Below are 21,402 nucleotides of genomic sequence, written 5' to 3' on the forward strand. Positions count from 1 at the left end.
ACTGTAGTAGTCAGACATAACCGGTGCAATGAACTAACCCACATCAAACACTCCCCCTGGAGGTAACGAGAAGTAATGCTGTTGCAAAAGGCCAAAAGGGGGAACTTTCCATTTGAATGTCTTATAGGACAAGACTCCTAGACTTGATAAAACAAAGTGGTATGAAGAGTTCTGACAGACTATGTACAATTGTATAATTAAATGTATAAGGTCTGCTATTCCAACAGATACACACGACAGATCTTTACATAAAACTCCTCAGTGTTTTTATTTATTTATTTGACAAGCAGCAAGATCATGTTTGTCACCTCAACTGATTTAAATTCCTTTACATTTTAAAGTAGATACAACAATCAGTATATCAGTTTTATTACAATATTTTGTTTCTAACCTCAGTACATTTAAAAAGAAAAAGAGAAATTATTTTCTCACAACAACTGCAAACATGAGAAAAGAAAGCATGGGATTCATAATCGTGTCGAGCCACCAACAGTTCGATGTCACAGCGCAACTCTCCTTCTCATCCTTTTTTTTGTTTGTTTTCAGTTAAGTTCGGCAAATGCATTTAGCGGCTCTTTCCCCTCAAATATCTATAGGCATCTCATTATTCATTGACGCACGGGTGCGTGGCACTGGTGATGTTGTAAACAACAGTATAAAATCTGAATGGGTGAAAGGTGGATGGATGTGTATAGAGCACCGAAGTCTGACGTAACTTACATGGGTCAGGATTTGTCCCCCCATTCAGAATTCCGATACTTATTTAATATCACGTCAAATAACTACTGTGTTCCAAAAAATTAACAAATGAGCACGGCGGATTGACTCATATGGATATGAAGCCTCAACTTAGGTGAGAAAACGCTTATGTTACTGCTGCTGAATTAGTAAATTCAGAAACAAATAATCAAATATGAGTGACTGAACTATCGTAAACGATACAAAGCCAACTCCCTGACAATAGCGCCAGGACAGTTTTACTTTTGGACCACAATGCTTATATGAGACGATTTTAAGATGACCCAATGTTTATGTTATACTCCATAGAGAAATTACTTCCGTGAACCAGTGTATGAAGAAGTGACGTCAGGACTTCGGTACTCTATTGGAAGGAGGGGGGGGGGGGGGGGGGGGTCTGCAGTGGATGAGGTTTGTGGCTATCTAAATGTGACACTGTGACCCTTGTTTTTTCTCTTTAGCTTCTTTCCAGAGACGGGGGAGACAGTCCTGCATCGGTCCGCCGACGGCAGCAAGCCACACAAGCGACGGTCCAAAACTAAATGGATGAATGAGTCTGTTCTTTATGTTTATTTGTTGTTGTTGTTCTGTCTTTTTTTTAATAAGTTTTAAACCTGCGCGGGCCACCTGGCCCAGTGGGTGGGTGGGTGGGTTGGGATGGGAGGATGTCCGTGGAGTGGACGCTCCTGGCCATTCTCGTTTTCACGCCACGTAGCTGTACTCGTCTGACGAGCTCTGGCTGCGCTCAATGTACTGCTTGTCGATAAGCACCTCAATGCACTTCTTGATCATGCTGATGCTGGGGTTGAACCTGGCTTTGGACTGGTTAATGACCTGACCATGAAGAGGGAAAAAGGGAATAATGTTAGAATATTTACATACAACAGATGTATAAAGTGTTCCACTCTGAAATAAATGTTCACCTCACATGGCAAAGTTACCTTAAAGCACAGCGATTTATTTTTACTGTGAAACCCACAAAGGAATTAGAGGTCCAGTAAATTGTAAGCATTGATGATGAGAATAATCATCATAATTCATCACACATTCGGGGGAGGGAGTTGGGCGGGGAGGGAATTATTGTCACTGTATGTAATCCTACGGGCTGGGGCGGCAGGAGTGTTGGACGGGAGGAGTAGGACGAAGGCACTACGTCCTCCTGGTGGGGCCTCCTCACTGGCAGGTGAGTCGGTAGGATACAACAGCAGTGACAACACACAAATGTGTGTGGGGAGGAATTAATTGTCATAACTAAATTGGGGAGAAAAAGGGGGTAAAAACTGCTGGCTGCTCCCAAAAAAAAAAGTTAAAAATAATGGATGGGTAGGCGAGATAGGCAAGTCTGAAGTGGTAATAGATAAGAGATAATACAAGTTAAGAGATTAACTTTGCCAGTGACTGTTGGGAGCCACACTTTTCGAGCCTGTTTTCATCTGGATTTGTTGCCATGCAGGCTATTGATTGCAATCAGAAACACATGAGGCTTCATAAATACAATCAGTCGTTCCCCCAGGCAACAGGCAGGCACTGCTATTCTCTCAATCTGTCATGGCGAGAGACATCAGGAATGCGGGGTATGCTGAATGCGAGTGGTGGAAAGGCAAACTATTTTATTTATTTGAAACACAACGTTTCAGTCCTTCATTAGGTCGATCTTAACACTTTCAGGGCTGTAAATTGTTTAATCCAACGTTCCGCCCTGCTTAATACGCTAAACCCGATATTTGTTTAATGTGTTTAATTCGCCGTTTTAAAATAATTAAAAAGAAAGAGCGGATTTGTCGCAGACCTGGTGACGAGGCCGTTGCGTTATGATGATGAAACCAGAAATCAAGCCATGCTCTGGGCTGCTAAGGATTCTGGGAAAATGAGCTCAATGCAAGTGAACGAGGGGTTTGTTTGGACTACAACATGCTGTGGAGGCGGTTCTTGTCTTGCATTGTAATGGCGGCCTGTTTTTCTCTTCAACAAACCATCTGACTATCTTTCGCCGGATTTTCGTCGAACAAAGCTGCAAATAAGACAATCTAGGTAGCATAGAATATTGGATTAAATAGCGGGGAACGTGAGTTACGCAGTAGAACTGTTAAGTTAATTTCTTAACCCACCGGGTTAAACCGGGAAAGCATCTAGATTTTTGAGGGGCGCCAGCCCCTCCAATATTCAGCTATTTAGATTTTCGTCATTAAATTCCCATTGACAATGAATGGAGAGTTTTACGTCATAGTGTCTGAGCAAATAGGCAGTGTCTATTTTGCGACATGATGTACTGTATGATGATAAGCACGCCCCTCACTTCACACGGGTGTGATCATTTCATTGGCTATTAAAAAATTGGAGTTATACAAGCTCACAGGAAGCTTGTACAATCTACAATTTTACACCAACATTTTTTTAAATCTTGAAAGTGTAATAAGTCAGAACTACTGATTTAGATGGCATTTGTAGAATCGTCCTCAGGTTAAGAACTCCAGATGAAGTCCTCCAGAGTCCATACCGAGAGTTTTTTCTGATGCGTTGATTGGCCCTTTTTGTAGGTGTGCAAAAGTCTTGCTTGTCTTGGCTAGGAAGTAGGAAAATAGAAACATGCCCATGCTGTAGGCCTCTGCGTAACAAATCACTTCTTATTGCATAAGAGCACCAAGAGTAAAGGGATATGGGGTTAGAAGTGTTGTGTACTGTATGTGTAAGGACATGCTTTTGGAACACCTACTGTAAGAACGTGTGCATTTGTTTGTGCGTTTGTGTGTGTGTGACTGTGTGTGTGTGTGCGCGTGCTGGAGCTGTCAGACGAGAGTAAGGTGCAGGACAGTTCCAGGGAAGCTGGGGCAGGCAAGTTCTGACAGTCTCACTGTAGCCTTACCTTACCACAAGGGAATTCAACCCACATACTATTTTGCATACTCGCTGGAATCATTTCCATCTATCTGTATATTCACACATCATTGTCCACACTCTATTAACCATTTTCAATATAGCATCGAAAAGGCAAAATAATTATTTTGTATGTCCCCAACGTTCAATACCAAAAACACAAATCATTAATCATGATTGTGTACAATTAACAGTCAACCCCCCAGCACTATAAAACGAGGCGTGTCCATCATGGAACAGCCTCCACCCACCTCTTGGATGAGGGCGTTGTGTCGCAGCACCTTGCGAGCTTTCATGATTCTCACTATAGCAGCTTGTAAATACATTTTGCGGTCCTCGTCTACAGCGCTCCTCGTCTGCTCCATTTCCTGTAAACAAATGCAATAAATGAAGACAAGAGACACACAGACGAGAACCATAAACAAACATGCAGGTGTCTGGAGCGCTGGGCAGAGGGGGGTTCGTGAAGGGAGGTAGGACATGTTCATCTCACCTGTGGCGTGTCTTTCTGCATCGACGTTGTGATCTTGAACTTTGTCCTTTTACTAGTGAAGCTCATATTTAATGAAAACGTGGACTCTGCCTCTATTTCCTCCTATGACCAAAACGAAGAGACGATATTTGTGAAACAGCACGGACGTCTAAAAGTGACAAGGCTTTCACATATTACAATAGTTAAAACCATATGACAGGCATGGTGAAGGGTTGACTTGACTGAGGGCTATGTTTTATATTTCTCTTGTTGAAAGATACAGTATAAGGTACAAAAAAATACTTTGTATTTGTCTGATTGTCAGAAAAATAAATAAAGAAGTCTTAAGTCATTTTAGCCCAGCACCCACCTGTCAATGTGCACATTTTACGCACTCTTATATTTCTCTTTTCCCATAATAAAGTAATAATATATGTAGACTACCAGTCTTAGTTGGCACCTATGCACCTTCTGGGCTTATATAACACTGGCACCTATACACCTAAACACATAACCAAAAACTGCATTTTGAGATGACCCTTTTCCAAATTTAATTTACTGTGTCCCTCACAATCCTCCCAAGTAAAAGGATCAATGCAAAACTGTTTTAATCATATTGTTTCAGTGTCACTCATGGAACTGCTGCTGTGAGACATCCGTCCCTGTGTGAGCCCTTCTCCTCTTCCGAGCGACCGACCTTTTCCGAGTCGTGGTTGACCATCTTGACGTCTATCAGGGACTTGATGGTCTTCTGTAGCTCCTTCTCGTTCATCTGGGTGCTGTCCTGCAGCTCCTTGTAGGCCACCGTTTGGCTGTTGTTGAAGGCCAGCAGCACGGCCATTTGGTAGGTGGTCACCATAGCCACGTAGGGCTTGGACAGGTAGTTCATCTTGACTTCACCTGGTGGTGGAGAGGCGCAGAACGGGTGGAGTTCCCACCATTAGTCACTGACATTAACCCATTAAGATCTTAAATCTTACAAATCTTACAAATATCTTCTAAAACTGTGGTTCTCAGATTCGGCTGGTTTACAGGCTAATTTGGGGAATCCAATGTGCAGCGCTTGGGGAACATCTCCAGTTATAATTCTTGGTCAAGGGAACTGGTATGCTGGTGGTGAGGAAACATGGGGAGAACATGCAAAACCCTGCACAGAAAGGCAGCCCCTGCCAGGGTTAGGCCTACAGTACGGTCTTTTGTCCCGCAATCACTGGCAATATACTGTTGTGTACAACAGCATGTGAATATAGTGCTGTGGCATCCACATTCCTGAGCATCAACTGAAACCCACCCCACCCCGCCAAGTCACAGAAATTAATATGCCTCTTCTCATGTTCTCTCTGTAGGAATCCTGTTTGCTGGGATTTAGCTTTAGATCCTTTAATTGCAGCATTTGTGGGGATTGGGACTGGGGTGTGCTGTGAATAGTGAAACTGTTGTTAGCACAGTCTTAGCGCTCTGTGATTCCATGGATTAGTAGTCGAAGACGTTACCAGGTGGCATGTTGCGAGGTAAAACCACTGACTGGCTGCTTCCTCTGTGGAGCAGCTGGGATTCTGGGGGTCTCATACGGCACGATTAAAAAGTGAGAGGGTGGGGGAAAAAAGTCCCACGGTGTTGACAGCAATCCACATGGAATAAAGCTAAATAAAATCTCACGACTAATTCGTGAAAAGGCATGAAAGTATCCCGTCCTCCACCCCACCCACCAGTGCTCCATTTCCTAAAAAGAGTGAGAACGTTAATCCAATTCACACCACTTGGCAGCACAGTGGCTACCTGGACTTCATATCTGTCTCTGCTAACGTATTACACCTGATTTATACTTGGTTGTGCTTAGTGTCAACACACCAAAAATAGGCTATTAGAGGCTTTAGAGCCCGGGGCACCTGGGTGGCTCACCTGGTAAGAGTGCATACCTCTTTAAATAAGGCTAACAGTTACTTCCAGCAGTTAACCAGAGTTTGAATACGACCCGAGGCCCTGTGTTGCATGTCATCCTCTCTATCTCCCTTTCGTGTCTCTCTCTCTCTCACTGTCGCTATCGAAATAAAGCTGAGAAAAAAATCGATATATGCAGAAATCCAGTTCAGTCATAGAGAAATAGATTCTGGGGGGAATTAAAGTGTGAGCAGTCCAAGTCAAGCAAAGTGTCTAAGGTAAGGGTGCATTACCTGTGCAGAGATAGTGCAGCCAGGTCAACTTTCTACCGCTGAAGTGCTGATTATAGAACAACTCAAACTGTAAAGAAAAGCAAAAAATAATTAGCCCACAGCACTCCCTCCCCCGCCGTGCTAACTCCAGCGATGGACATTCCCCGACCGTACGGCGGTGGACTCACCATCTGTACACTCTTCTCTAGTTCTTGAGGGATGGCGAAGGTGGAGGAGGGGACATGTGTGAGAGGCCAGGCTCCTGCCTGCAACCACATGACAAAACACAACATGGGGGGGAAGAAGAGGCAGGAATCTACGGATTACGGTACTCAAATCAAAGGTATTCTCTTCTCGTCTCTATTTCATGTCCTGCACCTTGAATAATGTCCTACTGTATATAATGCACAGTACATATATAGCCATATATATAATCTCAGGTACTATGTGGAAATGTATTTTGTGGAAAGAGACCCCTTGGTTGCTGTATACCCTGTAAATAAGCCTTTGTGAAACAAGCTTCTAAATTATCTGAAACCCTTTACTTGTACTTTCTGTGGTAAAAGTGCTCAAACTTTCTTCTTTCCTGCCTTGATCTCCCCCCTCCCCCCTCTTTCTTCTCCCCTTGGCACGATGGGAACTACTGTATGCACAAAAACGAATTTCACCCACTTTTTTACTTGATGTGACAATGAAGTTGATTCCGATTTCAATGAGAATCTATGCCACACCTCTTCTGGCTTTTACTGTACAATAATTCCATTTAGTCAGACTAAGGCCAATTCTACAATTCTCAGTATTATATATTATTATCGTTATATTTGCCCAGGTTGCTCAAACACAGTTATGAAATGATATCACTGTTGCAAGTTTCTGCCATGAGCATGAAAAATTCTCTCGGACAGATATAGCAGTTATAGCAGTGTTCCTCGATTCAATAGCAGATAATAAATTGCTCCATCCATTCATCTACTGTATATTACCCTCGAAATATCAAGCGGAAACCTCTTTCCCTTCCGCCTTACCTGTAATACGTAAATTTGGAAGCTGATGCCGAGGTCTACCACAGTTTCTTGGGTTTTGATGAAGTTGTTGAACTTGTTGTTGAGGTCGGCGCTCACGCTCATGTCTGTGTACATTCTGTGGAGCTTGCTCGTGAACTCGTAGCCGCACGCTTGCTGCAAGTTTGTTTTCATAGGGACGGGTGGGAGAGAAAGACGGAGAGGAATATGGAGCATGGGTGACAGAAAGGGCAATTGGGAGAGGCAAAGAGACAACTGAATGAGAGTGATTCTTTGTGGTCAGTCATTGACAAATGAATAACACATGATGTCTTTGCGGTGTCAGTTCCTGTCCTATCCTGTACTTTGGATGTCTGGTGTACTTTCAAAGAACACAATTAGGTGAGAGGTCTTCAGCGGTGCCATTTATTTACCTTTAGTTTGTTGATCATGGCTTCTTCCGAGTCCATTGACAATGACAGGCCATGTATTAACCGCTTTGCTAGCATTCTGGCATAAAACTGAAGGAACAAGAAAAAAAAACGACTTAAAGCTTATAGTACATAAACAATCAATCACTATCCCATCGTCTACCAGCAAGGCGTGATGTTTGAATCATGTCATGTCAATCAGCAGTGGTGGATTGGTAAAGGTTGGTTGCTCATTTGGGGGGGAAAAAGGCAATTTCTAAAACCAATTAACGTACTGTAAAGAAATGTGTTTAAAATAATCTGGGAGGCCTTAATATGAACAAAATCTTGTTTTCAGTTCTGCGGTGTGAGGACCAGAACACAGTTCAGGGTGACAGGGTGCGCGTCACCTTCTGAAAGACATCCTTGTCATCGATGTACTTGAACACTGTAATGAAGCTGGTGAGTTTGTCCTCCACCTCGTTCTCTGTCATTCCCTTTGCAGACTTCTTCAGCAGATTGTCACAGTACTTGGCCAGCTGAACAGGGACATGTGGAGGGAGATGTTATGTTATGAGATCAGGTCATGGAAGAGTGTGTGTGTGTGTGTGTGTGTGTGTGTGTGTGTGTGTGTGTAATCTCACCAGTTCAGGGGCTTTGCAGATGGATTTGGACTCCCTGTAGTTCACCACAGACGTCAAAGCCTGTGGGAAAAAAACGAAAACAAATAAAATTGCTCGAACTTCACTTCACAGATACCGTACAATTAAACCACTGCATTTGTGAAATTGTCCCTTCAACCACATGGAACCCATCGGCCCTATTCTGGGGTGAACACTGAGAGAATTACAGATCTATAAGCTTGAAAGATAATGTGTTTTGAAGCTTGTAGATTGGCTATGTTCCAAGTATAGAGCCCTGGCAGACCCCGATCAACAAATTATATATGGTTTAAGTGGTATTAACTATGTGTTTTTAACAGAACGGAGAAGAAAAGCGAGTCAGCAATTACAGTCTCCCCATCTAGTGGTTGTATGTTGCCATTAGATGCTCTGGTGCATGACTGAGCCCTGGCCAACAGTGTGAGGTAAATACCTTATCAAGTGCACTCATGAAATGCTGATCCCCGTTCAGGACCGTGTTAATGAGCTGAACAAATTTACTGTGAACCTCAAGCACAGACTCCACAAACTGGGTTGGCATCTGAGGATGACACAAGAGACATCATTTAATACATGAATAACGTAGACATAGACATAAAAAAAGGGTAATTCTAACTTGGCCTCAAGATAATCACACACATCACTGCACAGGTTTCTACGTGTCTATTTAAGAGAACAGAACCACGGGTGGTTTTGTGCAGCCAGACGATCAGAGAACTCTGCCTAGCGATACATCTGGGGAAATCTAAATTCAATTTATGAGCTTGAACAGCAGAGAAAACCAGCGCTAACAAAACCACACCCATGTCTTCGAAAATCAATCCATTTTATGAGTTTATTTTCGTTGGCATTTGGCTCAAAAATGAAAAGCCTCGGGGAAACCCATTGGAAAATCTGGAACAGGAAGTGGGAGCCAACTTGTATTTCGCTAGCCAATAACGTGCAGAGGGGCGTCGCTCCAAATTTGGTGACGTCAGTATTCTCCGCTGTTTTCTACCTGGGAGGGGGGCGGGCAGTCAGATCGGTGAACCAATAGGATCCACCGCCGTGTTTGCGTCGCCACCCGCCCCTCTAGCCCAGAAATCACACAGGCTGGGGCAGGCTAAGATGTCACTAGATGTACAGAATCTGACTAGGCAGAGATGTATTATCGCCTGGCTGTTATGGCCTTAGCTACTGTAGGCAAGACTACTACTAAGTTAATATGGCGAGACTCGAAGACAAACTAATTGATATTGAGTTAGATTTAGTCAGTGATAACAGTCAATGTTTCACTATAAAAGAGCCACTTGGAGGGGGGAGGGAGGGAAGAGGGGTGAAAAAAAAATCCTGGGAATTGCACTTGTGTCCTATGTATAAATAGAAATGCTGTATATACTGTACTGCTTTTTCCAAATAAAATAATTATAAAAAATAAAATAAAAAGTCAAATGGAGGACAGATTTCCCCCAGTAGCGTAGCCTCACACTCACACATGTTGCTGAACTTGCTGTACTACTGACATTTTCCTGAGACAGGTTACTAGTGGCTCGGAGGCCCTCGTCATGGATATGGACTTGCAGCTCCTGGATCATGTGCGGTAAGCCACTGGACACGGCCCGCAGTAGAGTGTACATGTTGGCCATGTCTAGACAGCACAGAGAGAAGAGACATTATAATTACACATCCCACAACTCACAACAGGTTTGTGTTAATGTGTCCACATCTTATGTCTGTTAAATCAGTTGTTCTCAAACTTACCCCCATCTTGTTTGTGCCAGGGACCCCCAGAAGAGAAGATTTGTGTTAAGAAAATGTAAAGGAAATTCAAAAATATTCCAAACATTTTTTATTTTTTAGATTTTTCAAAAATGTAAAAAAATAGCAGATGTACAAGCTCATAGCGTGGTACAAAGTGACACACTGTGAGCTTGTACATCTGCTATTTTTGCATAGCAAACATATAAATGGATAACGTGGTTAAAATGATTGTGATGCTATGTTAACTACTTTTGCTGGGGACCCCCTGAAACCCCCTCAAGGGCCTATGGGGGTCCCCGGACCCCACTTTGAGAACCACTGTTGTATTACATCCCACAACTCAATGACAAGTTTGTGTTAATGTGTCAACATCTTATGTCTGTTAAATGTACTCAGGACTCGGTATGTGAGTACATTTATACAACTCTGTTCCTCAGAGAATAGATGCTGTGGTTCAAGTTGGATGGCATCCACCCAACTTGGATGGACAATAATTAGTGAGTAATTCGATTTAGCGTATAAATAAAATTGTGTTAAAACTGTATTTAATTTGCTCATGCTGCAGGTAACCAAACGTGACTAATCGCAAACTCACACCATGGACAATCAATCTCACGTAACTTGAGCAAATAAAGTGCCACACTGTAGCATCCAAACTCGATAAGTCCAAACATTATAAGAGTAACAAAACAGAATTGATGTTCACTACTACGGTAAAAGTCCTCAAACTTTGCCAGACACATTCACCAACGTCAAGGACAGAGGGTGTCTGCAAGCAGACATAAATAACGTAGCAGAGATCAAAGTTCAATTAAAACTACACAATGGATTGGACAATCTAATAAGGTTGATTGCTAGGCTGAATCAGTACGGAGGACATTCTCATAGCCAGACAACAAAACTGGAAAGGGGTTGAAAAGGATTGTGAGCAGGGGAAAGACGGACGAATATGAAAAACCAGGCAAAAACTACCATTCTGTCGCCTGTGTGCGAAATGGCAAGACAATAAAGGAGGCTTGCTTTCAGCTGGCGAGGATTTGTTTGGCCATTTTAAGAACTAGACTGAAATCATGTACGTCATTCGCCAGCTTTCAGTTGTCATGGGGAACAATGACACAGATTTTAGACAGGGGGGTGCAGTTTAAAAATATCAAATCCTGTGTGTGCTCCCCTCAGCCCCTCTCCAGTTGGACAAGTCAACAGGCTTTACTGATGTTACGAGGCAGGATGGCTTCAGCCCTTATAATCTCTAGATGTCTCATCTGTAGTTTTTCAACAAACAAATAGCCGATCCTCAAGTTCACAACGCATTGGGTTTAAGTGGATAAAGTTATCTTGATGATATATTTATCAATTTAGCTGGTGACCCCTGGGGATAAAAAAAGATCTTCCTATGTTTAATTTCATTCAAACTAAATAAATAGCTGACCTGGAGAGCAAACTAACAAAAATTTGGTCTATTTATCCAAAATAAGAACATTCAAGAGCATATTAGAATAGTGAATTAAAAAGAAAAAGGTTTGGTATGTGACCCCAGTATCCAGGACCCATATGCAAAAAGTAAACCACGATGTGTACCATAGTGTTTATTTTATTGACTAAAACTATGACAAAAAATGTTTGTCAACTACTTTATTTCACTGACGGAAACAAAATAAAAACTAAGCTATGATTACTAAAAGTAAGACTAAATATATTGACAATTTCATCAACAAATGCAAACTAGACTAAAATGTATTGTTTTGGTGCAACCACTCCCTTACGGAGCTATGTGTGTGGGTGGGTGGGTGGTTGGCTGGCTGGGTGGGTGGCTGGGTGCGTCTGAGCACGAAAACAGCATGGTTGTTTTTCACCACCTGTGCGCAACCTAACACACACACAAACTGTGCCGGAATCGGGCCGGCACCCTGGGTGTGTTGCTGTGGGTCTGGAGCTTCCGCCCCCCACCCCCACACGGAGTTGCACCACTCACTTCACACGGGTGTGATTTTTTTGGATTAAGGACTAGTGGAGAAGAGATCCAGTAAAACTGGGATGCGTTGTGAGCTTGTAGATCAGCGATTTTCAGCATCCAACCAAGTGTAAAAACAAGCATCTAGACAGACACCACCAAGGCCAGACAAAATACATTTTAGTCTACCAAATCAACTGTAGATTTAGTTGACTAAAATTGTATGATATTTAGCGGACAAAAACTAGACGAAAACCTAAACATTTCAGATGACTAAAATATGACAAACTACATTTTCTGCCAAAATCAACACTGGTGTACCAACCATCTCTCTTCTCCTGCCGGATGATGTTTTGACACTCCCCGTGAAGGAACTGCAGGTGGTCGGCCACCATCCGCTGCTGGCATTCGTGGATGACCTTGACGTATGAGCTGGGGTGCAGGTACTTCCGACATCGCACCTCTTCATCTTTCAACCGCCCCAACACCTGCATTATTAAAAAGAACGATAAAACGATAATAACAATTATCGTCCCATCCCTATTGGACACAGTGGCAAACTGAGCTAGCATGAACCAATAAAATACACCTCTCTACACACCAAACCAATAGAGTGCAATGGTAAACCACACAGAGTGGTCACAAACATGAGCAGCAGCCAGGAAGTCCCACTACTTAGTCATTCATTAATCAGTTTAAGCCTGTCACGATTATTACATAATCGCCTAATCACAATTATTTGAGATAATCGCAATTATGTTTGCATAATGTTGAGAAATGTCAATACATTTTCAAACATTTTTCAAAAATAGCAGAAATAGCAGATCTACAAGCTTACAACATGTCACTTTGTTGTCACTTTGTAAGCTTGTAGATCAACCATTTCCACTATTTTGTACGTTTTTTTGGAAAGAAATGAATTATTAAATGCGTCAGTCATTTCTTTGTATATTTATGTTATTTGTCATATCTGCCCTGTGCAATTTGTGATTACAAAGCCTAAAAGGCAAACAGAAATACAAATTGTAATGTTCCAATGTTCAATACAAAAACAACAATTAACCCATTTTGGGCGGGAACCCCTTTTGGTGTTAGCATTACGTTATGCTTTAGCTATTGAAAAATAGCAGATCTACAAGCTCATAGCTTGTAGGTCTGCTATTTTTGAAAAATCAAAGAACGACTGACATAGAAACATAGCTTTTTCAGAAAACTGTCAGGATGTAGAAGACATTTTTAGAATCTGATCTCAGGTCAAAATGGGTTAAACGCAATTAAATCGCAATTATTTGTGACAATCATCAAATTAAATGTGTAATCGTGACAGCACTATCAACAACCTGTATATAAGGTCCTTCATACCTAATGTGTAATGGTGACAGCCCTATCAACAACCTGTATATAAGGTCCTTCATACCTAATGTGTAATGGTGACAGCCCTATCAACAACCTGTATATAAGGTCCTTCATACCTTCATACATCATCCATTAAGGTCCTATAAGGTGCCCTATCAACAACCTGTATATAAGGTCCTTCATACATCGTGACAGCCTTATCAACAACCTGTATATAAGGTCCTTCATACCTTTATCAACAACCTGTATATAAGGTCCTTCATACCTAATGTGTAATGGTGACAGCCCTATCAACAACCTGTATATAAGGTCCTTCATACCTTTTCCATATACTGTGAACAGTTGGACTCTTGCAGTAGGTTGGAGGCTTCCTGTTTGTAATACTCCCCCGTTTTTGTCAGAAATGGCCCCTCGAAGATTTCTTGATAAAACTGAAATGCAGGAAGAGAATGATAATTGTGTATGAAGTGGTAACGTGACCTTCCAATGATTTTAAACCTCAAATCCTAATTACACAACACTCAGTCAAAACAGCTTGTAAATGTGTTCTGTGGTCAAATGTATTGAACATTCATAATTACTGGCAAAATAAATAAAATTACAGACTTTATCAGTAACCATGGTAACCCCAAAAATGTTATTAGTATCCTATATCATAACTACATGTCTGACATTTGTAACAAAACCAAACCACTTTTAAAATCACTAGATAATTCAGTGAGCTATCATGATTTTAAAGGTGGAGATGAACAGCAGCAGCCAATGAGGTGTACGTGTATAATGTAGAAAACCCTATAGCCCAACAGAGATATTCATCCACTGGGAACAGCATAGAGACAGTGCCGTTGCCTCACCTTCAGTGGGAACTTCTTCTTGTACTGTTCAACATGAACAAAGGAGTTGATGACCCCATGAATTACTTTCTGGTTGGGGTCCTCACCGCAACGGTCACTGGAAGACAACAGGGTTGGTTGAAATTTGCAGCTTAGCAAAAGCTAATTCATAACAATGACAGGACAATTTCACAATAAATTTAAATCTCTGTGATACGATTATTGTGAGCAAGTTGTGTGTAAAAAAAAAAGCTACATGGTAGTGGGTAAAAAGGCTGCCGGTACTGCCTAAAATACTATTATCGGCGAGTATGCCAGTTTACAGTAATTTTGAATGCATCACTACTGTTTTATACTCTTATTGTACTACTTACATTATATTTTTTTATTAACTTGTAGCTGCACACAATAATTAATGGAATTTGCAATTATTCCTATATCAGTGGTTTCAAGGGCCCCCATAACTCTCAGTTATGAGACCTGTGAGGGTACATTTGGAAGGCCCTCAAGGAACTCCATGGACAAAAGAATAAAAACATCACACCGTGTGAAGTGAGGGGCACTATTATTATCCTACATCATCATGCATCATCTCATACTGGCCAGTCAGAATGCCTGTTGCCACAAATGTATGTCATATTTGGTGGACATTTGACCTAATTTCATCTTTCATTGGCAAATATTGACAATGTGGGGACAGGATTTGGCGGACATTTGACCTAATTTTTCCTTTCATTGTCAATGGCAAATATTGAGACGTGTGGGTCAAAGCTGTGTATAGGAGGGGCTAACGCCCCTCAAAAATAAGCCAAAACTCATACTCTCTACACAGGTAATTAGGAAGCTACCTGCAGTCATTGTGCATATTAAATTATAAACCAAGTTTACAAGGCATGTTTTGCCAAAGGAAGTCCTGTTGAGTGTGCAAAGGACTGACTTTTTGATTTCGTTGAGCAGCATCCTGAGCAGCACGGCCTGGAGGGGCTCGATCATCAGCTTCCTCCACATGTCTAGCGCCAGCTGAAATGACAAAGAGGAGACCTGCGTGTGGGCACACTGTCTGCAACGCAGATAGCCACGCTGTTGCTGAGTCATCCTTTTGCTACGGGTGGCGGTGTAGGATGACATCTCCACTTCAGTTCTGGGTCACAGAAGTTGAACGCTTAAAAAAAAGCCCTCGATTTTCTCATATTAGCTGTCCCTTCTTTGATATTACAATGTATGTATGTGTGTGTCTGTACATACACACGCTATATATTGTGGTGGTGGGATTGTCTTCTTTCGGTTAGGGACATATTAATGAAAGTATTGGGTCTGGGGTGGTCTTTCCACCAGTGTGACCAGGGACCGTACCTCTCCGATCTCCATGAGTGGTTCGGTCATGTCCACGCCTCCGTAGCCGTACTGCAGGTCTGCCTCCGTTAGCTTGTTCTTCTTGATGAACTGAGTGTTGAGATACCTGTGTGGGGGAGAGGCGAGATAAGAGATGAGATTATTACCCAATTTACACAGAAGATAGGGTAATGACGCTGTTATTAGTTGTACTATAAGAACATGAAGTACAAGCACTGACTTGATTGTGTGTGTTATAGCTCTCGGTTAGAGCCCAGTTGTCAGTTACACCGGGGTAATTCTTAATTGAGCTTTTAACAATGCAAAGGAAAATAATCGTCAAATCACTACTTTACTGGCATGTTTAATCCATTGTCTACAACGCATGGAATGTTCCCTTTTTAATCAATGAAGGGTCCTCCACTGCCAACGTTGTGTTGCGTGTTGTAGTTGCCCCTGTTAATTTTTTACGCCATCCAACCGCAGTAGGTGGAGCGTTGGCATAAATGGCATCTGTGCGCGGTCGGTCATTCATTAACATGGGAGCGGGAAAAAAGCGGTGTTTCAAGCTTTAGTCACTCTGAGCAGCTTTAGTCACTAGTTGCGACTCGCAGTATCCCTTACCCAGGTCTTTGGGACCAAAGATTTGGCCAGGCAGGCAGGACAGGCAGCACACTGTCAAACGCCTACTTTGATAGCCGACATACAGCCAATCTGTGTTCTTCAGCCTACTCAGTCTAGCTAATATGACAAGCTGTTTTAACAGCTGTACGATGACAGTTAAAAAAACAAGAGACACCAAGGCGTAATGAAGTGCTAAATGACTGGCTGGTGCAGCCTACTGTACGATGGTGAAAACTGTTTAAGTGGGTCAATGAGGCAAAGTATTCGGAGCATTTCAGCCCGAACTCTGCTGAACTGTAATTTAGTTTATATTCAAATACTATAGAGTTTGTTGTATTTTTCATGAACCTTTTCCTCGTTCCTACCGTTTCACAACAAGAGAGCCTGACGTACAGTCTCTCTCCCAAACCCACCCGCATACAAAGACACAATAAATCACAAAGATTTGTATGCACGCAGTCTTAAGAGCACATAAAAATGTAAATGAAGGGAAGGCAAAGCTGTGTAAAAATAGACTCGGCTGTACTCCAAGGGGATATCGATTTCAAAAGAAAATCAAGGACACACCAAATTGCTGTAGGCGCTTTATGTAGCGCAGTTGAAAGGCCACATTACAATAAGAAGTGAGCGGCAGGGGAGATCATGACAGCAGTGTTCAGAAAGCTGTGCAGCTATAGCCTATGACATAACAGAACAAGTCTCTTCACATCAGAGCACGGGCACAATAACATGTTTAAGGTCTTTTATTTGTCCTATTCATATCTAGGTTACAAAACGCAAATAGAAGACTGGAGATGGGACGATAAGAAAATGACATGTCACGCTTATTGTGGCAGAAATAATTGTGATCAAATGATATTACCGGGATAATGAAAATATAATTAAAACTCAAAATGCCACTTTTATTGTTCAATAAAATCAATCAATTTGAACACACAGCATCCCTATTTTGGGGGGAACGTTCGCCAAGAATAGCCAATCTACAAGGTCATAACAATTTCGCAAGTATCAAGCTTGTAAATCGGCTATTTTGGGGGAATCAATTTGTGTAGTGAAATAAGAGTGTACCAAATGCACTCTTTACAGGTCAGTTTTATTACGTTTTATTGTATTAAGAGTTTAAGTTGTACTGAATGTACAGCTCAAGAAAGGCTAATTCATGACGGAGGACAATTTCACAATACATGAAAATCTATTTTTATCACGATAAACAATAATCACAACTATTGTTGGCCTATGTCCAATTCATATCGATGTTACTAAACACAAACAGGAGACATCATGAGGTAGCAGTAAAAGAGGGTGCCTGATGTTACCTGTATAAGCAGTCCATGTAGTCAGCACCCTTACTGTACTCTTCCCAGTATCTGTGATACATGACCAAAACCTGCTCCTCTGACTCCAGTACTTTCTGAAAATGCACACAGATCAGAGGACATTATCGTTATAGAAAGTGTCATAGTGGGGAAAATTAAACCGTGTTCACTGACTGATACGCACGGTTGCTGCCGTTTTTGGTCCCTTACCTTGTGCAACTGCCGGACATGATTTTCCAGAAACACCTTTGTCTCTGTGTACAATCTTTCACCCAGGGGTTCTGGGTATGCAACACACAAGGCATAAATGTCACTGGTTTCAGGATTCAGGAAACATAATATTCATATTTTAAATCAATAAATCATAGCTGAAAATGAATACAATCTTTGGTTATTACAATTTAATAATAATATTAGATGTTAAGGATTTAGAATTTCAATTTACATAATTGGATTAAACAGATATACATTTCATTTGGACAGCATGCACATTGTGTATTATGACACCATTAATATAATATTACTCTTATCGGACAAATCTATAAAAAATCTATAAAACAAATATGTAGTACTATATCAAAACTATGAAATTGAGGAGACAATTCAAATATTTGTGATCTACAATCACACATTCAAACATCAAGCATCCACGTCAAGGTCTTCCGAATCTGTGCTGAGAGGATACGAGAATCGGTCGTTCCATGTAGCTCTCTCCACATAGTCAAGCATCACCACGGCCTTGATTGTCGTCAGTAGCTTGTTCCATGTCTCGTCAAAGTCCACCACCCGGGGCTTCAAGGACATTGTATCGCTTCTGTTTTAGACTGAGAAAACAACACCTTAAATGACTGGCACTGGCACAGAGAGAAGAAGTGGGTGAAATCAATTGTGGAAATTGATCCATTTACAATAGCTGGAATCCGTGTCTGGCCTAACATACCGTAGATAGAAGATAACAATCAATTAATTCTTGCCATTTGGGTAGTTTAAAACAAATACTTAAGTTAGACCAAATGAGACGACCAGGCTTGAGTGACAGGTCTGCACACTTAACAGAAATAGGTCCAAATACCTGTAGTGTCTAACACCATTACATTTGCCATACACAGTGATTCTGAATATGATCAATAACACTAGTAGTAGAGTAGTAATTAAGAGTGCATGACTCAGTTATTAAAATGACGTAAAAGTTGCACAGAGACCGTCAATATTAAGCATTTGGTGGACAGGCTACTAAAACAACAACAGCATAAATGAGTAGATAAACAGCGTGTAAAACAAGCAATGTGGTCAAGTTCATGGTTAATGTCCATCACCAATACACAAACCCTGGGGCAGGGACTAAAATTCCAAGATTGTTGCATAAACTAAAGACACAACACTTGTGTGTGTATATATGTGTCATACAGCAGGGGTTACCTGACGGTATAGGCCCACTGTGGCTTCTCATTCAAACCAGTTGATTTTTAACGTGGAAGAAAACATTGCAACATCACATACATGTATTTTTTTGGTGTTACGCTCGTTACTTTACAGCCATTCATTTTACATAAACAAAACGTCAACATCAGTGGGTCAACAACCACGTTCCTTTGGACGCCAACAACACCCCGCAGTTATGAATAAATATGTCAAGTTTGTAGCATTATTAAGGTTGAAATGCCAATGCCTAAAATAGGAAGGCTGCGGCTAACGAGGCTAGCATAGCAACACGCTAGCATCACGCTAACGCTTTGGTTTGACTGGAGCGGGTTAGCTAAAGGAAGCTAGGTAGCTTTGTTGGCTAATGGTTAGCAAGCACAAAAAATGAGCTGCTTTTTTTTGCGTTTCAGTTTCTCTCCCTGTATAGTTGTTTCATTGACAAGCAGCGCGCCGGACAGCAGCGCCTCTGTCAGCGGTAAGAAGTGAACGACGGGGGGGGCGGGCTGTGGAGGTGCCCACGGTTACGTACCTCTGGACTTTATTATTCACTTGTTTTCTAAAAAGAAAAGTCAGGTTTTTGTCCGCTGTCACGGGCTCGTATCTCTGTCACTTTACAGGTCTGCCATTAGAGCCTGTGTGGGACTCTGGACCTCGGCCGTGTGACGGTGTCGCGCGGCCCAAAAACGGGCAGATCTACAAGCTAACGAACCATACCAGGTCACGTTAACGCTGTGTGAGACTGAGCTTGTAGATCTGGCTATTTACGGGCCGCGCGACACCGACGTACGGACCCAGCACCAACGCGGATCGTACCATTGTCGTCAGCTGGCTTGGGGTGACCGGGTAGCATGAGCATAGCGCAGATAGTTTTTGCCGTTAATAATAGGAGAATTGAGGGAGTTGATATTTGACTGAATGCATTGCACCGAGTTTAGTTGTCCGTGTCAATGAGAGATTAAACAAAGATTTGGGTTCAAATTGTAAAACAATACTTAACTTTAGAGGACATCCCTATTGTTGAATGGTAAAACTACGGGAAGCTCATTGGGATTGATCTGACAACTTCGTCATTTTCTTGCGACTAGCTCAAAGCTCTTGGCCCCTTGGCTGAGCTCAAACCTCCTTTTATATACTCTATGGCTCAAACCATAGACATACCGGTATACAAACTCAAACCCCTATGGCTCAAACTCAACATTTTAATTAGCCTTATTTCAAGTGTGTTTTGTCCCCAACGTTTTTCTTTCTTTGTAAAGAGTTTGTAAACAACACTAGTATTAGATGTTGTATTTATTTATTTGTTTATTCGTTTTTATAATAATAATAATTGTTGTTGTTATTCTTTTCATTACAAATTTTATTATTATTATTATTATTATTGCGACCGTGCGTCGCATTTACTATGAAAACCTGCATCTCCCGTGCGTCAGTTAGTTAGTCACCCCATGCATCCATATATGGTCACGTGTCATGACATCACACCTCCATATACGCCTCATGACATCATGCTTCCATATATGGTCACGCCTCGTGACACGTGATGATCCAAAATTTATATAATAATACATTTTTAATATGTTATTTGGTTGACCCTAGGATCATAAAAGAAACATTGAACGATTACTATTGCAATTTCTTTTGGGTCAAATGTTAGATTGACTGGCCAGTGAGTTTGCCTCCCATGCATGTGCTCCCATCTGCGCTGCCTACGGAACTTGCCTATCGGCTCGTTCCTGCAGCAACGCAGGCGTGCCATTAATGATGATAACGCACACCATCTCGTGTAATAATATTGTTTAATTCTATACATCTGTGTGCCGGTTGTTGGTGGGGGGACTCTCTCCTGCCCCATCTGGCGGAGTCAGGTTAGGTTGTTGGGGCAGCTATAGGGAATAAAAAAAAAACACTGATTTACGATTATGTCCCTATCGGAACGTAACTCGAACAACGCTGAGTTGGCTGAAGCGGACTTCAGCCGCTCGGCACGGCAACTCGCTCGCCTGAGCTCGATCGGTGTTGCCTCTCGTGGCTCAAGTCCACTTCAGACAGCGCGTCTCTGTTGTTGCAGCTATTTTTTTTAATTCAAGAAAACACCTTACTACTTCCTAACTTGGCTGAGGTCTGTTCTCATCAATGCGGGGTGAGCGTTCTGCACCGGTGGGGACAGTGGTCCGATCCGCAACTGGGGCAGAGCGGTCCACTCAAAAAATGGGGGCGAGCGTGTTTTGGGCTAACGTTCTGGCCTTTGATACTGCAAGGGCTTTTGAGACTGCTAGGGCCTTTGATACTGCTAGGGCCTTTGAGACTGCTAGGGCCTTTGAGACTGCTAGGGCCTTTGAGACTGCTAGGGCCTTTGATACTGCTAGGGCCTTTGAGACTGCTAGGGCCTTTGAGACTGCTAGGGCCTTTGAGACTGCTAGGGCCTTTGAGGATGCTGGGGCCTTTGAGACTGCTAGGGCCTTTGAGACTGCTAGGGCCTTTGAGGATGCTGGGGCCTTTGAGATTGCTTCAAGTGCTG

General features: G+C 42.1%; 1 protein-coding gene across 2 annotated transcripts; it reads right to left on the bottom strand.

Moving 5' to 3' along the window:
• Positions 1-243: 243 nt before the first annotated feature.
• cul2 (cullin 2) lies at positions 244-19,613 on the bottom strand. 2 transcript variants are annotated; one of them, XM_079489176.1, is made up of 21 exons: positions 19,414-19,613; positions 18,148-18,286; positions 17,673-17,775; positions 17,463-17,557; positions 15,544-15,649; positions 15,128-15,210; positions 14,212-14,308; positions 13,678-13,788; positions 12,327-12,489; positions 9,813-9,937; positions 8,744-8,851; positions 8,293-8,352; positions 8,059-8,187; positions 7,673-7,759; positions 7,263-7,415; positions 6,426-6,503; positions 6,259-6,325; positions 4,782-4,984; positions 4,106-4,207; positions 3,864-3,980; positions 244-1,572 (listed from the first exon to the last, which is right to left on the bottom strand). In XM_079489176.1, exons 2-21 carry the CDS (start codon positions 18,264-18,266, stop codon positions 1,441-1,443), a joined length of 2,238 nt encoding a protein of 745 aa, XP_079345302.1. In that variant the 5' UTR covers positions 18,267-18,286; positions 19,414-19,613; the 3' UTR covers positions 244-1,440. The 2 variants fall into 2 exon arrangements, with proteins under 2 accessions (XP_079345302.1, XP_079345301.1); XM_079489175.1 differs by having other exon boundaries at positions 9,783-9,937; positions 19,414-19,612.
• Positions 19,614-21,402: the final 1,789 nt, after the last annotated feature.

Source organism: Electrona antarctica (genome assembly GCF_951216825.1).
Source record: "Electrona antarctica genome assembly, chromosome: 20".
Lineage (NCBI taxonomy): Eukaryota > Metazoa > Chordata > Actinopteri > Myctophiformes > Myctophidae > Electrona > Electrona antarctica.

Excerpts from the sequence above, each read along its gene's own strand:
- cul2 (XM_079489175.1), bottom strand. The coding sequence starts at position 18,266 with ATGTCCTTGAAGCCCCGGGTGGTGGACTTTGACGAGACATGGAACAAG. Across the intron at positions 12,490-13,677 it reads GTTCACAGTATATGGAAAAG|GTGTTGGGGCGGTTGAAAGA; the intron begins GTATGAAGGACC and ends TTAATAATGCAG. Across the intron at positions 6,504-7,262 it reads TCCAAATTTACGTATTACAG|GCAGGAGCCTGGCCTCTCAC; the intron begins GTAAGGCGGAAG and ends ATGTGGTTGCAG.